Source organism: Calonectris borealis, chromosome 1 (assembly GCF_964195595.1).
Source record: "Calonectris borealis chromosome 1, bCalBor7.hap1.2, whole genome shotgun sequence".
Lineage (NCBI taxonomy): Eukaryota > Metazoa > Chordata > Aves > Procellariiformes > Procellariidae > Calonectris > Calonectris borealis.
Genome location: NC_134312.1, coordinates 26,300,923 through 26,315,333, shown reverse-complemented (window position 1 = coordinate 26,315,333; position 14,411 = coordinate 26,300,923). Strand labels below are relative to the sequence as shown.

General features: G+C 40.9%; 1 protein-coding gene across 2 annotated transcripts in view; it reads left to right on the top strand.

The window, feature by feature from the left end:
* The window catches only part of CPED1 (cadherin like and PC-esterase domain containing 1), a 174,099-nt gene extending 160,811 nt beyond the window's left edge, over positions 1-13,288 (top strand). For both annotated transcript variants that reach the window (XM_075146952.1, XM_075146961.1), the window contains 5 exons: positions 375-595; positions 858-959; positions 1,166-1,253; positions 4,378-4,524; positions 10,399-13,288. In XM_075146952.1, coding sequence (XP_075003053.1) covers positions 375-595; positions 858-959; positions 1,166-1,253; positions 4,378-4,524; positions 10,399-10,626 — 786 coding nt within the window. In that variant the 3' untranslated portion in view covers positions 10,627-13,288. The remainder of the gene's footprint in view (positions 1-374; positions 596-857; positions 960-1,165; positions 1,254-4,377; positions 4,525-10,398) is intronic.
* Positions 13,289-14,411: the final 1,123 nt, after the last annotated feature.

The following is a 14,411-nucleotide window of genomic DNA, read 5'->3' as shown; positions in this document are numbered from 1 at the left end:
AAGCAGGAAGCTGCAAGCAATCAAGAAAGGCTCTGTACTAGCAATTGGAAGTAAATATAAACTTAAGAAAAAGAAATTATCAACAAGAATGAAAAATGCAGGACTAACTGTGCAGCTATAGCCATCTAGAACCTGTACTTTTTGTCTTTGAAACACATAACATAGCTTTCTGTTAATCAGATCACATGGATTTTGCTAAAGGAGAACTTTAGTATTGAGGTGTCAGGGCTGGAGAACTGGCAGCTCACAGATACATTTCTTGAACGTTATGAGAAGTGTTTAAAAACCTCCAGACTAGCTGTATTCTCTTCTTAGCTTTTGGTTTTGGGGATGTACAACTTCTAAGTAAGTCATATCTTTTTTTCCATCCAAAGATTCTTTTTATAGGTGACTCAACTAACAGAGGGATCATGTATTATCTAATAGAAAGAGCGAATAAGACTCTTCAGGAATGGCAAAAGACTCATGATATTAAATGTTATCATAATATCAATGAGGGGAAAACCTTTATCAGTTACTCCTACTACCCCCAGTTTTGGATGAACACAAACCAGAGACCAACTTTTGAAAAAGCACTAGAACAACTGCTGCAGAGGTACTGTACAAACTCTATTGCTGGCTTGTTTGTATTCTCCTTCTATTCACAAATGTGTTTAACACATTTTACAATTAAAGTCAGTAAACAATTAAACATAACGTGTGCAGACCGTATTGTGTGTTTGAAAAATAGTAGAAAATGACATCAGGCCTCTGATCAGGATGCCAGATACAGTTCACTGAAATGCAATGCAATGCAGTTAAAATGTTTGCCATCTGTTTTAAGGCGACATGTGTTGTTTTTCCTTTCTGGGTTTCAGATCACGTCCCCTGGAGAATACAGACCAGACTGTATTAATTGTGGGTGGCGTTCAGTGGCTTAATTCCAATCACCTGCAAATTATCCAAAAGGTGTTGAACAGGTAATGTTATGTGCTTGGTGTTATTCCAAGCATTGATATGATAAATTATGAGAAACAACCTAACCAAAAATTTTAAATACAAAAATTTCATTTGTTTTCTCATGGGCGTACACTTAACTGACTTTGAAAAAATAAAAATGAAGTGTCTTTTGATGTGTCTGTTAAGTAAAATGTGTATCCTTTTTTATTGTTTGTTTGCCAAACAGGGAAAATCTATCAAATATCCTGGTAATTATCAAATCCATAGGGATGGGCTTTCACCTCCCAGTGGATGGAATACATTCTCTGTCACAGGTAAGCTACAGTATATTTAGAGTGCATTTTCACGGAAGACTTGTCATTTCAGCAATAATTTTGCTGTCTGGTCAAAATACATTACGACCTCTGCTGAGCAAGCTTTAAGTGGATCAAAGAAAGAATAATGTTTGTATTTGCTCATACGGCTTGCTGATGCAGATTCAAACCAATTTGCCTTATTTCATGGATTCTGCTGCAATCAGAGCACCATTCGAGACGCCATACTCAGTCAGATGTCCCAAGAACCAGAAGCTCCAATACAAGCCTGCTGCCAAGTTGAGAAATCAAGCTGGGGATAGGCAGATTGCTCTTCATACCTCGTCGAGCACTGGCTCTCCCCAGGCTTCCTCCATGGTTACTGCTGGATCAGATTCACTGGTCTGGCTGCATTGCACAGCTCTCCATAAATCTATCTTAACCAACCTATGAAGCCAGAACATTACAGAGCAGCTGGAATGTACCGGTGAATCTAGCCTGTTATTTGTATGTTAATGGGATGTTACAGGCAATTTAAATCATGTCCAAGACTCTCACAGTAACAGATGGGCTCATTTCAATGTGCTGCGTAACTCATTCAATTCAATATCTTTATTTACAATTTGGATGGTGGGTCTCTATTGAACACATATAAAATGCCTGGATGAGACGGGGCTGGGAAGTGCCGGAGGCAGAACGGAGTAAATGATGCCTACCAGCACTGCATGTAAGGCCACAGCTATTCACAGGTGTTGAAAAGAGAAAATTATTAGCTTTCATAGTTTACGTACAGCACTCCTATCACACTGGGGACTGGCGCCCACGTCTCTTTGCAACAGTATTCACAACAGTATAACTGCTGTATTCGGTGTGTGACTTACTGTTACTCTCACCGTTCTTTTTGCTGCGGAGACTGCCCTTTCAGATTTTGCCCATTCTTTCTTTCTCAGTGTATTGGGTTTGCGTGGCCAGGTTTTGGTAGCAGGGGGGCTAGCAGGAAGCTAGCAGGCTTCTGTGAGAAGCTGCCAGAAGCTTCCCCTATGTCGCATAGAGCCAGTGCCAGCCAGCTCCAAGACGACCTGCTGCTGGCAAGGCTGAGCCCATCAGCGACGGTGGTAGTGCTTCTGGGGTAACAGATTTAAGAAGGGGAAAAAACAATTGTGCAACAGCAGCCAGAAAGAGGAGTGAGAATATGCGAGAGAAACAACTCTGCAGGCACCAAGGTCGGTGAAGAAGGTGCTCCAGGTGCCGGACCACCTGCAGCCCATGGTGAAGACCATGGTGAGGCAGGCTGTCCCCCTGCAGCCCATGGAGGTTAACAGTGGAGCAGATATCCACCTGCAGCTCGTGGAGGACCCCACACCAGAGCAGGGGGATGCCCAAAGGAGGCTGTGACCCCGTGGGAAGCCCGCACTGGAGCAGGCTCCTGGCAGGACCTGTGGACCCGTGGAGAGGAGCCCACGCTGGAGCAGGTTTGCTGGCAGGGGTAGTGACCCTGTGGGGGACTCACGCTGGAGCAGTCTGTTCCTGAAGGACTGCACCCCGTGGAAAGGACCCACGCTGGAGCAGTTTGTGAAGAACTGCACCCGTGGGAAGGACTCACATTGGAGAAGTTCACGGAGGACTCTTCCATGGGAGGGAACCCACGCTGGAGCAGGGGAAGAGTGTGAGGAGTCCTCCCCCTGAGGAGGAAGGAGCGGCAGAGACAACGTGTGATGAACTGACCCCAAGCCCCATTCCCCGTCCCCCTGCGCTGCTCAGGGGGAGCAGGTAGAGAATTCAGGAGTGAAGCTGAGCCTGGGAAGAAGGGAGGGGTGGGGGAAGGTGTTTTTAAGATTTGTTTTTATTTCTCATTATCCTACTCTGATTTGATTGGTAATAAATTAAACCCATTTCCCCAAGTCGAGTCTGTTTTGCCTGTGACGGTAATTAGTGAGTGATCTCTCTGTCCTTATCTCGACCCACGAGCCTTTTGTTATATTTTCTCTCCCCTGTCCACCTGAGGAGGGGAGGGATAGAGCGGCTTTGGTGGGCACCTGGCGTCCAGCCAGGGTCGACCCACCACACTAAGTTAGTACTATCATCTGCCTTGTCTTCACTGAATGTTTCCAACCATTTCCTTAATTTATCCAGATGACCAAATTAGGATACATTAGGGAAATGGTTGGACTCAACATGAAGAAACATTGTCGCAGCTCCTGCAATAGCTTTCAGGGGAGTTCAGTCCTAGGAGGAAGAAGCAGAACTTTGATCGAAGGTAGGTGAGGCAAGGACAGAAAGAGTATTAAAGGTTTCCCAGGACTGCCTTTTTTTGTTTCTCATCCAGTAGTTTATAAAACTCCAGAAATCAACTGCAGTGCATAACCGACATTCTTTTCCCTTTCCATATTGGAATCGTATGCCAAATTACTCGTGTGGTTTGGGTGCTCTGGACTTCTGGATTACCCCAGCTACTCTCAAAGCCCTTCTGTCTTCAGTGTCAAATCCACCGCCTTGACAAATATATGGCTAACCTTTTTTCTATTCCTAGCCTTCCTGAAGTATCTTGAGAAATAATAATCTGTTCTTCAGTGTAACCATGTCTAAGATACCCATGGCCCTATACTCCTTTTTAAACAAGTCTCAATGACTCCGATTTGAAGATGAATTTTTCTTTTACAGGAACACTTTCACTATTTGTTACAGACAACATTATAATAGGAATTTTTTTCTGAATTACACCTCATATTAGCTAAGTATATATTAAAACCAGTTACCCAGTAATTATATTTTAAACAACATTGAATTCTTTCTATGAAGGAAGCTGCACAACTATTGAAAAGTAATTATAGTTACTGCTAACTTGATTTTAATCTAGATCTTATTGAAATAAACCTGATTTGTTGTGTAATCAAGGGAAAAATTTTCAGATTTTCTCGTAAGTATTTTTGTGCTGCAAAACCATTCTAAGAAATTTCTGCAAAAAGCTACAACAGTCTTAAAGTAATAGCTAGTTTCAAGAGTGAATTTATAGTAATTCATGTCCGGAGTATAACATAATTGCTTTATTCAAAATGCAGTTTTGCTATTCATTTCAGTGGCAGAATAAAATAATCTTTAAACAACCCTTCTGACAAGATATTGCAATATTTTATCTGGAATGCAGGCAGAAGTGCAAAACTTGTGGAATGAAAACTTGGTTATTCTGGATACAGCAAAAAATTTTGGCTATGAAGTTGTCGACACCTTTGTCATCACCATGGGACGTTACAAAGAATTCCTGCAAGGGAAGTGTGGCTGCCATTTCCATGAGGTAATATTTATGCTTATATCATTCCCAGGTATTTAAGAGAGATTTTAATTGTCAGGTGCTTAGAAACAAAAAGGTGTGCAATGAGGTTCGCACCCGTGACTCAAAGTTAGGCCTGAATAAAAACCGCGGAGATAGCAGTTTGTGTGGCGGCACTTGCCCCTGGCCGCTCAGAGGGCAACGCTGCCCGAGGATGGGCTGAACCGCTGTAGCGGCGATTCCTTGAAATAAAAACAAGCATGCTTTTCTGCAAAGGTAATCTTATAAAAGGTTGTTGCACAGTTTCCAGGTTCTTATATTATTTGCTATGTGTTATATATCCCAACTCCTTCTGCATGAACTCACTTCATCTTTTTGCCATGCCTCAGTCTCACAGTTTTTTTTCTTAAGCCTTCCTAACTGAGCAGGTCGGCAGACTCCCATCAAACCACAGGTACATTTAAAAAGGACCTTAAAATTGAAAGACCGATCTTACTGCTGTATATCTATTTTCATATGTCTGAGAAAGAGTTATCTGGGATAGTTATAGTGACTGACTATACAAACAGAAATCTCATGTCCATAATTCTGTTTTCTTTTTTGTCTGAAATCTATAAAAATTCTGTCTTCTGTTTTTTAACTACTGGACTGGTGAAACAGGGACATGGTAAAAATATATGAGTAGGGCAATTGAGAACATATTCTTCTGTTCATTCGAAGTTCTGGCAAGGAATCTTCAGAATGTATTACAAATGACAGGAGTCCATGGATTAAATGAAAAACGAATAAGCAAACACATTATTATATCTAGGCATAAAATTGGCCCAGAGGCTGCCAAACCAGTGAAAGTAAAGAGTTTGAAAAACAAGATATTTAAAGTTTTTCTGGTTTCCTTTAAGATGTATTTTGAGTATGTGGTATGTCTTTTTATAGTGAGTGCTCTTCCCCATCAGCAAAGGAGGGATCTGTTTTAGTTTTGGATTTCTTGTACCTCATGTATAGCAAATGAAGAAGTGCACTCCTGGTTTAGTGTAGGTGACCCTCCATGAAAACAGAGAGTATAATTTTTGAGTAGTCAAGTAAGCAGGTACCCTCTGCCATAAGGCTGATGACAGTAATTTTGCATATGACAGTTAAAGAAGTGTCACCAAGGCCACCAGACTATTCCTGTAGCTTCCAACCAAGTCCTTCCTCGTACCCATGACACCAACTTGTTGATATAAAAGGCCAGTTCCCAGGTTCCTGTTACGAGTGGTCAGTCTGCTGAGAATCTGAACATCTCATTCATTGCCCTAATGAAGACCCATGAATATTACATTACTCCTTTTGGAAACCAGAAAAAGCTTTGGGGACTAAAGGAGACTCATATTTTTCCATATGCTTAGTTCCTGATTCCCATAAAAAATATTTCTTCAGTGAAAACTGGAATCGTGCACTCAGAGATCATCAGTAACCCCGTGCCTTCATTTGTTGCTAGACATAAGGACATACAAGTCTTCTTGTACCGCTGTAGAAAAAGTCATGTTTAGCACAGTAAGACATTGCCTGTGATGCTACACGGATCTTCATTCTTATGAACTGAATCTGGGTTGTCTGTTTAACAAAAGACTAGGAAACTACCACAATTTATTCCATTAAAATCTGTTTAGGACTGTAAAACTTGAACTGTCACATCTTTCAGGAAAATTGCATTTCCTCTGCATGATCAAAAGAGCGATGACAGGTGCAAGTTCTTTCACAGAATGAAATATAGAATGAGAAGAAATTGTTACCGAAAAGTTAAAACTGGAGGAAAAAAAGGATGCAACGAAAGATGTCTCTTTGAAACCAAGGGTTACTGAATTTATGGTGTTTCACAGTCAACTGGGGGCTTTGAGCCAGTAAGAAGCTACTAGTTGGAAGAAATCTCAGGAGTTTGGTTACTGACTAGAGTAATGACACAAGCTATTTGATGTGTCATTTAGAAGACAGAACTCCACAAATTACTTCTTATGGAGAAAATCCGAGAAGTTTTTTTATTAAAGTTATCAAAAGTGCATAAATATTAAAAAAAACTATCATCACCCACACAGGTGAAATGCTAACATTTTTCCAGCATGAATTTAGGAATTTGTTTTCTGTCAAAACAAATTACTTCAAGTAAGAGAGACCACGAAATGTTTTCTGAATCTCTCAAGAGAAGGATAAAACCCCTTTGCTTATTTTGCCAAGTCATGCCTATTTTTCTGTAAGCCTCACTCTTGGCCAAGCCTGTTCCCAGGACCTGGACGTGTGCAGGGTTAGCACAGAAGCTCTGTAGAGCTTCACAGATACAAAGGTGGGCCGTCACACCAGGAATGAAGTGGAAGCACTAATTTTTGCTGTGAAGAAATGTCAGGACAGCTGTGATATATTTTCCTTAAAGATCCAAAAAAAGCAAAGATCTAAAAATAAGGTTTCCTTCATCAGACACCCACAGTATACACTGGAAAACAAAATATACTGTGGCTAATTAAACCTAGGACTAGTTTAAACAACAAACTGAAATTCAGTGGTGATGATAGTAAAATTCAAGCACAGACTCCGGAGTGTCCTTGCGGTGTCTGCTGGCCAAGGACTAGCATAGCAAGCCTAACTGTTTTCTTGTAGCCAGTGGATTATATTTAATTCTCTCAGTCACAGGAGTCACCTTCACATAAAGCAGAACAAAAAAATTAATAACTATAAGGCTTTGATTTTTCTCCTTAAATGTCACAGACAGAGATATAACATCAGAGACAATCTACCGGACAACAAATGCATTCCCAAAAGAGTGGGGGGGACAATCAGCTGCCACTGGCTGGGGCTGTGTTCCAGTATGAGGCTCACTGGGACTGAGCACAGGTTTGGGAGCGTTACCAGACCCGTTTGACCTCACGTGCTGTGTGTCAACCTCACAGTTGGTTTCCACCTCAGGCTGCTCAGCAGTTCACGTGTTTTCAGCCCATTGCCGTGGCCTCTGTCCTGCTGTGGGACCAAACACAGCAGGCGTGGCTAGTTAACCAATCCTTTAATCTGCTCTGCTCGGTCTATGAGAGAAGCACGAACACAGCTCAGTCCAGGTGGACCTGGAAAAGAGGGAGTAAGTCACAGAGCAGATATTTATGTGATGGATAAATAGTCCCATGGAGTAAATGCCTCCCTCCATTTCATCCAGACGGCTATATTGACCCTTTTTTGTCTAGAACCCAGATGTTGGTGTCTTCATGGGTCATTGCTGATGCTCGCCGTTTGAGTGAAACGGAGCTTTTGGGTGAAAAGCAGAGCTTCAAAGTGAAATTTTTCACATGCTTTGTATGGAACTGGGTGGAAAACAGCAGGGCGTGATCGGTCATCAGCATTTTTCATGTACTCCTCTATCATTTTGTATGAGCTCATGTGCAGATTTGGCCTTGCTTCTCTGCTGGAGGAATCTCAGCTGAGAGTATGTGTTTCTGGGGAGGATCAGGGGAGAATCTGGCTCATGGAGCTGTTGTTAATGAGGCTTGAGCAGCCATTGTGCCTGAAAGAGGCATAGGTGTGCCCAGGAGAATCCATCAGCCCCCAAAAACCAGACTTGATCCTTCAGGAAAGCAAAAAGAAAGTCCTTGGATGCTTTTGATACCTCGTTAGTTTTAACAGTTTTGTCATCAGTTTATTTCTGCATCCGGGCAAGTGGAGTTTCATCAAGTGCTGAAGCAGTTTGCACTAGGAAAATGGCATTTTGCCTCCGAGGACGGAGCCAAGAACACTGTGAAAAACCCCAGCACTTTTCATGTTTTATGAAACCAGATGAGATGGATTAAATCTACTGCTTTATACTTTCGCTTTCTTTCTCTTAAAAAACGACCTCCTAAACCCCCAGAAGACGGCACCCCTCTGTAAATGCCATCTGAGCTAAAGCATGGCCGTGCGGGAATGGAGGGCTGGCCGTTCTCTGCAGTCAGAAAACAAGAACTGAAATGCATTCAGCAGTTCTCATTTAGTTCTCACCAGCTGGCCAAATGGAAAGCTATTTCCCCGATTGTCCTGATAAATTATTTGAGTTCCCACCAACCCACTTCAGAGGGCCTCGGGTCACCCTGATAGCATAGAAATCCGCAGCTCTGTAGACCCTGCAATCTTCGCTCAGATTGCCAAGGGATCTGGACTCACAAAGGGATTATATCGATCTGGGACAAAGAATCTTGCATAACTCTGGCGCTTTCTGCCCAAACATACTTCTAGTTCTATGCACACATGCAAACCTGATTTTTTAATTACCTCATTCTTCCCAAATGCTTATGGAGAAGTAGATTGACCAGCAGTTATAAAGACCTTTATGGAACCTATTTTTTTATTCAGATTTATTTCCTAATGTAATGGCAATGAAATCATGGTCACAACATAAAAAGTAGCAACCTTGGGATTTTGGTATCTTACTCAGTGGCTGGCTGCTGGATGAATATTAGATTGCATTCCTGGGAGATTATGCCTAACAGGAATGCAGTTTGGGTGATTGGTTCAAGGTGGCATCGTTTTGAAATAGTTGTAAGATCTAAGGCACTAATTTAGAAAAATGAACCTGCAGTAACTGCATGAAAACAAATAACAGCCCTTGGCTTAGCTGTATCAAATTCATCAGAGGATATATTCATTTTCTACATGGATAATTTCTGGTCTTTTTTTAGTTCAGCCAGCTCCCTCATAGCCTCTCTGCCCAGTGTTTAAAGTCTTTGCACAGTTATTCCTTCACTCATATTTAATTTTGTATGAGTTGTTTCATTAATTGTGAGCTTCACTACATATGAAAATTGTTTCTGATTGTTCAGTGACAGTAAATATACATCATATTTTTAAAAAGCTAATATGCTTCTGCATAAATATATGCATTAATAAATGAAGTCTGCTTTTTCAAGTGTCTGCTGTGATTGATATAGCAGGAAAATTGACAGGCATCAGAGCTATCAAGTCAGCATATATTTAGTCTTTTAAAAATAAGTTAACCACTTGGCCCCTTCTCTGCTTTCTCTGGATTTGCCAACACCTGGGTCAGGGTCCCCTGTCCTGCATCTGCAAGGTTCTGAAGTTTTGCCTCTCTTGAAGTTGCTTCATTATTCATCAGTGACTGTGTGTTCACTGAGATGAGACCTTCAGCATCTCACAGGGGACCACCGCCCCAGTCATTAGGCTCCTGACAACCATACCTTTCACTTTCTCTCTCGTTAATCCCATGGGCATTTGTTTATTCCATACAAATTGAACATGTAATCCCAGAGCTTTATACATATTTGGGGGGCCAAGGAGAAGCATTCTTCTGCACTAAGTTACTGAACCACATTGTGGTTATGGTCAGTGTAATGCCCCGGGGAGAGGGATGTTAAATTGCACGGTAACTCCTTTCTTGGAGAAACATGACACATGAGTGTTTTCATCTCAACATAGAGCTGGGCCAGGTTCGCATCAAGACCTGAGTGTGAGACATTCTCGCAAGGCTCACAGCTGAGACACAGCATATGTTCCTCAAGTGCTTGGGATCAGAGCAGGATTTAAACCTTCCCGCAAGTCAGGGCTGTCCTGAGTTTATTTTTTCCCATGGTAAATACATAGACAAGCTGTTAAGTATTAATTTTGTTGTTCAGATAAATTGTCCCTAATGAAGAGAACAGAGTCTAATATACAAAGGCATTACAGAATCAACCAACTGAGTATAATGGGCCTATATATTTAGATTTCAAGGCTTTCCTGCACTTTAATGAGTATGTAACATAACAAGTTGGCCCACTAAAATACTGTTTGTGAGCAACTTGCAGCTCAAGGTAAGAGTATCAGGACCTGCTTTGTGGACAACTGTCTCAGCATTTCTGTGTACACAGCTGTGTATCTTTCTAGGTGCACTCACATAGGTCACTTCTTTTGCAGGTGGTGAAATCCAATCCCTCTGAAGAAAGTTCGCACATAACAATGACGTTATCAAGGCACTATACACTGGGGAAATATTTCGGCAGTCAAAGCAAGCCATCACAACTGCAGGACTATGCAACAAATTCTCAGTCCCCATATCATGTCCGAGGTCCAATAAATCAAGTTTATTCTGAAATCCTTCTCAGCAGGCTCTGTGCAAGTAAGAGGGAGCTTGTCAGCACATAACCTCTCTTGGATATAGCACTGGGACTAGAGACGTGCCACTACCTGAGTGACAACTGAAGGACACGGTGAATTTATGACATGCTTCCTTGGTTGGCTGCACACACACCAACAGAGTTTGAGACATGTGGCATTTTTCCTAAAACTTTATGAAACCAAGATATGCCCTGGCAACTCTGTGGTGTCAAAATGGAATATGGAGGGTTGCAAAGGAGAGAAGAGGGGAAGTTACTTGAACTGTTGCCAAAGGCTAGAACAGCTGTAGCTCAAGCAACTGGTATTAATGATAGGAAAGAGAGAGAAATATATACACTTGAATTATTTGGAAAGACTGCTTTAGCTCTTCAGCACTATCTAGTTTTCTATTTACAGAGACACTGTAATATTTGAATGTATTTAGAAACTGGCTACATTCCATGTTAGAGTTTTATTTTATGTGGATGGGTTCCCCTTCAATATCAAACCTTTTCTATTTAGACACTTGGTTTAAACAATTTGAAAATGTCTATTAGCATTTTACTGATGACGCCAAGTTTTGAACTTTAAAGTTTTTAGTGAAAACACACTCCTCCTTTGTATCTTAGATGGAACAGATGTCTACTCTATTTTTTGCATGTTCTAAAGTTAATAAAGAGATAGATTACTTAGACTTGAGACTGATTATAACTGTCTCAATGTAACGTGTAAACATAGTGAATATGTTAATATAAACTTATTTATGGTCCCAGTTTAGGAGAGTGGCCATATGCAGGAAGACTGCTTAGATATGTGCTTCAGTGTCTACCTTGGCCTGTAAGCCAAGCAAGTATTCTCCCCGTATTGAAGTGTCATTTCTTTTATGATTTTTTATAAAATACTTGCCTATGTGTGAAGTCAGTACCACAAACAGAAGAAAAATCCCCTTTGCAAGCACGCATAAGAACTTCGGGATCTGGTTTTTAATCTGTCATGAGGAGTGTGTGATGTGATGGGAGCAGAATATACTGCCTGCATCTCATGCTTGGCAGTGACAAGACCTTCTCTGAACGCCAGTTCCATGCTGTAGCCCAGCTACATCACTGGTTTGCAGACCTACTTTGGGTGATATCCCAGGGAAAGGCTTTACCACCGCAGGGGGAAACTGCTGATCCCCTGCCACAGCGTTGGCAGCACACTCCTTCACAGTTGTGGTGCCCTGATGGGAAACCAAGCATGGTCCAGGCTTGGCAGCTGGGTGATGGGTTAATGGCACCCCATAAGACTGTTCTCCCTACAAATTATCCAGTTACGGATTTTTGTGATTCCAGTCATGGAGCAGGCAATCAAGCCACTACTCTCTCCCACCATGCACTAGAGAAGGGAGTCAGAACCAGGTAAGAATGAGTCTAACGAAAGATCTGCCGAGCTCTGTTGTATGCCTTCCGCTTCACAATTTTACATATAATCCTCCACTAGCTTCCTCTGCCTTTGGGAAAGGAAGCCGCAAGCAACGTTAGAGAATAAACAAATTACAGCACTGAACTAATCACCATCTTATTGGCCTTAGTAGCACACAGAGGGGCTGTCCAATACAGAAGTAGGGCTAGAAATTCATGACACCGCAGTTAGGATTTGCCAAAGATCCTTAAACTCAACACAGTCTGTATCCCCAACTAAAGTGTAGTGAACTCTTGCTCCTTCAGATAAGATATGTAGAGATACGATGGCAAATTGTCATGCAATATGGAGCTTGGCTTCCCTAGATGATAGAAGGATCCTCAAAAAGAGGATCTGGCATATCTAATTTAGCAGACCTTCTACTATATTGGCAAAGCTCCTAATTTAGACAATGACATTACATTTAGTGAGACAGTGTGATTATCTCTGTTTCTGTATAATATGCTGCTGCTGTGCTTACAGTAAATGTCCCTGAATTTCTATGTAAGGTTTTCCCTGGCATGGAGCTTTACATGAAAGACAGGTCAGGAGCTGTGCATAAATACTGAAAATGTCAGCATTTGGTTTTGAGCAATATGATTATCTAAGGAATATAATTGTATGCAAATGATATAATATATAATCTTGGGTCTGGAACTCCAGGGCTGCACAACCTTAAAGCTGAAGGATTTAATATCATGTCATTAATATTAGTAGATGCAAAATGCAGCCAGATGTCTTTGGTATTAAGATGATCAATGATAGGTGTATTACAATTCTGCTTCTGTTAAGTTTTTTTTTGTAGCTCATTTAAATCCACATGCTGTTACTGTTACTGTTCTGTACACAAATGTTTTTAAGGCATGAACTGGGTTTTTATGTTTGTTTTTTTAATCAAAGCCTATTGCTGAAGCATCAGCTATAATGATGAAAAGGAAAGCGCTGACTTTGTCATACTGTAGCTGATATCAGCAAATGTGCAATTCATCACTTCTAGTTTCACCACAAAATGGTTTACATGTGCTGTACACCCAGATGTCTTAATGTTTTCCAAATCTTACTATTTTCCAAATGTATCAAGTGGAAATTTTCCTGTGTGTTTTCTATTTTTTACATGTCTATGTACATATATATGTCTGCACAAAGTCATTTGTACAATTTGCAAATTGATCTTTATTTAAACGAGTTCTTTGAGTAAGTTTTTTCCAATACTATATATGATCCATGTAATCTTAGGAATAAACAAAAGGAACGCAGACTAAAACAGGTACCAAGGTACGTTTTTTATTATTTAACTTTAAAATATATCTAGCATCTCTAGGTATGTGAAAGAAGAGAGTTCGGATTGACATGGAAGCATCGCTTACTCATGCACATTAAAATTTACGGATTAAGACAATAAAAGAATTACCATGTTTGAATTCCAGAGAGGACATGTGCTGCTATCAATGGTTTACTCTAGAATTATCACATCTGCTGTGACATTTTGCCTGAATAAGCATTAAAGTGTTCCTACTATATTAACACTGATTCATAATGTAGGATTTTTTCCCCCATATATTTACCTTAGTCCCATTACTTACCATTAAAATAGCAAAAGACCTAACCGTCAAGGTGAGTTCCACTTCCTAATACAGACGTGAATGGCCCTGGAATTGGTGGTAGGATTGAATTAATCAGGCTGGGGACAAGTACACCAAGAAGTGGTGTTTCCTGCTCAATATCTGCCCAGCAGCACGTGGAGTTTAGAGTGGAACTTTAAGCTACAGGTAGAGAGACTGAAATGTGCTGCAAAAAAAAAAACCTCTGACATACAGAGCAGTAATCTCAGCTATTATTTCATCCCTTTAAACTTTAGCTGAAGCTGCAGTATGATGTACAGTGTCCAATGAGTTACAACTCCTCGTCTCTCCCATAAATACATAGATGTTGAACAGGGATTTGGGTTTGAGCCTTGCAGGGTAGATGGCCGTTCAAGGATATAATCTTGTACGTGAAGGAGGAGATGAAGAAAAACAACGTCTCAGAACAGACTGTGGTAGCCATAATCTGGTCAAGTGTAATGAGCACGGTGGTATGGAACAAAAAGGAGGAGCTGGTAGCAGAGCAAGCCATTAAGCACTTGAAGTAATACAGCCCCCTACTTGCTGCCTTTACTATCGATCAAGTCCACCTCAGTGAGTATCTTTGGAAAAACTGGCTATAATAAAAAAGATTTCCCTATTTGTAGGGAAATGCCTTGACAAGTCAGCTCTGTCATCAGAGATGCTATATTTCAAATACAGCAAGGAGCTGAAAGAATGGACTACAAATACTATTTTTATGCTTAGTATTCATTTGAAAATGTTAATCTTTAGAATAATCTCTTTCATACCATTAAATATAAGGCTTTT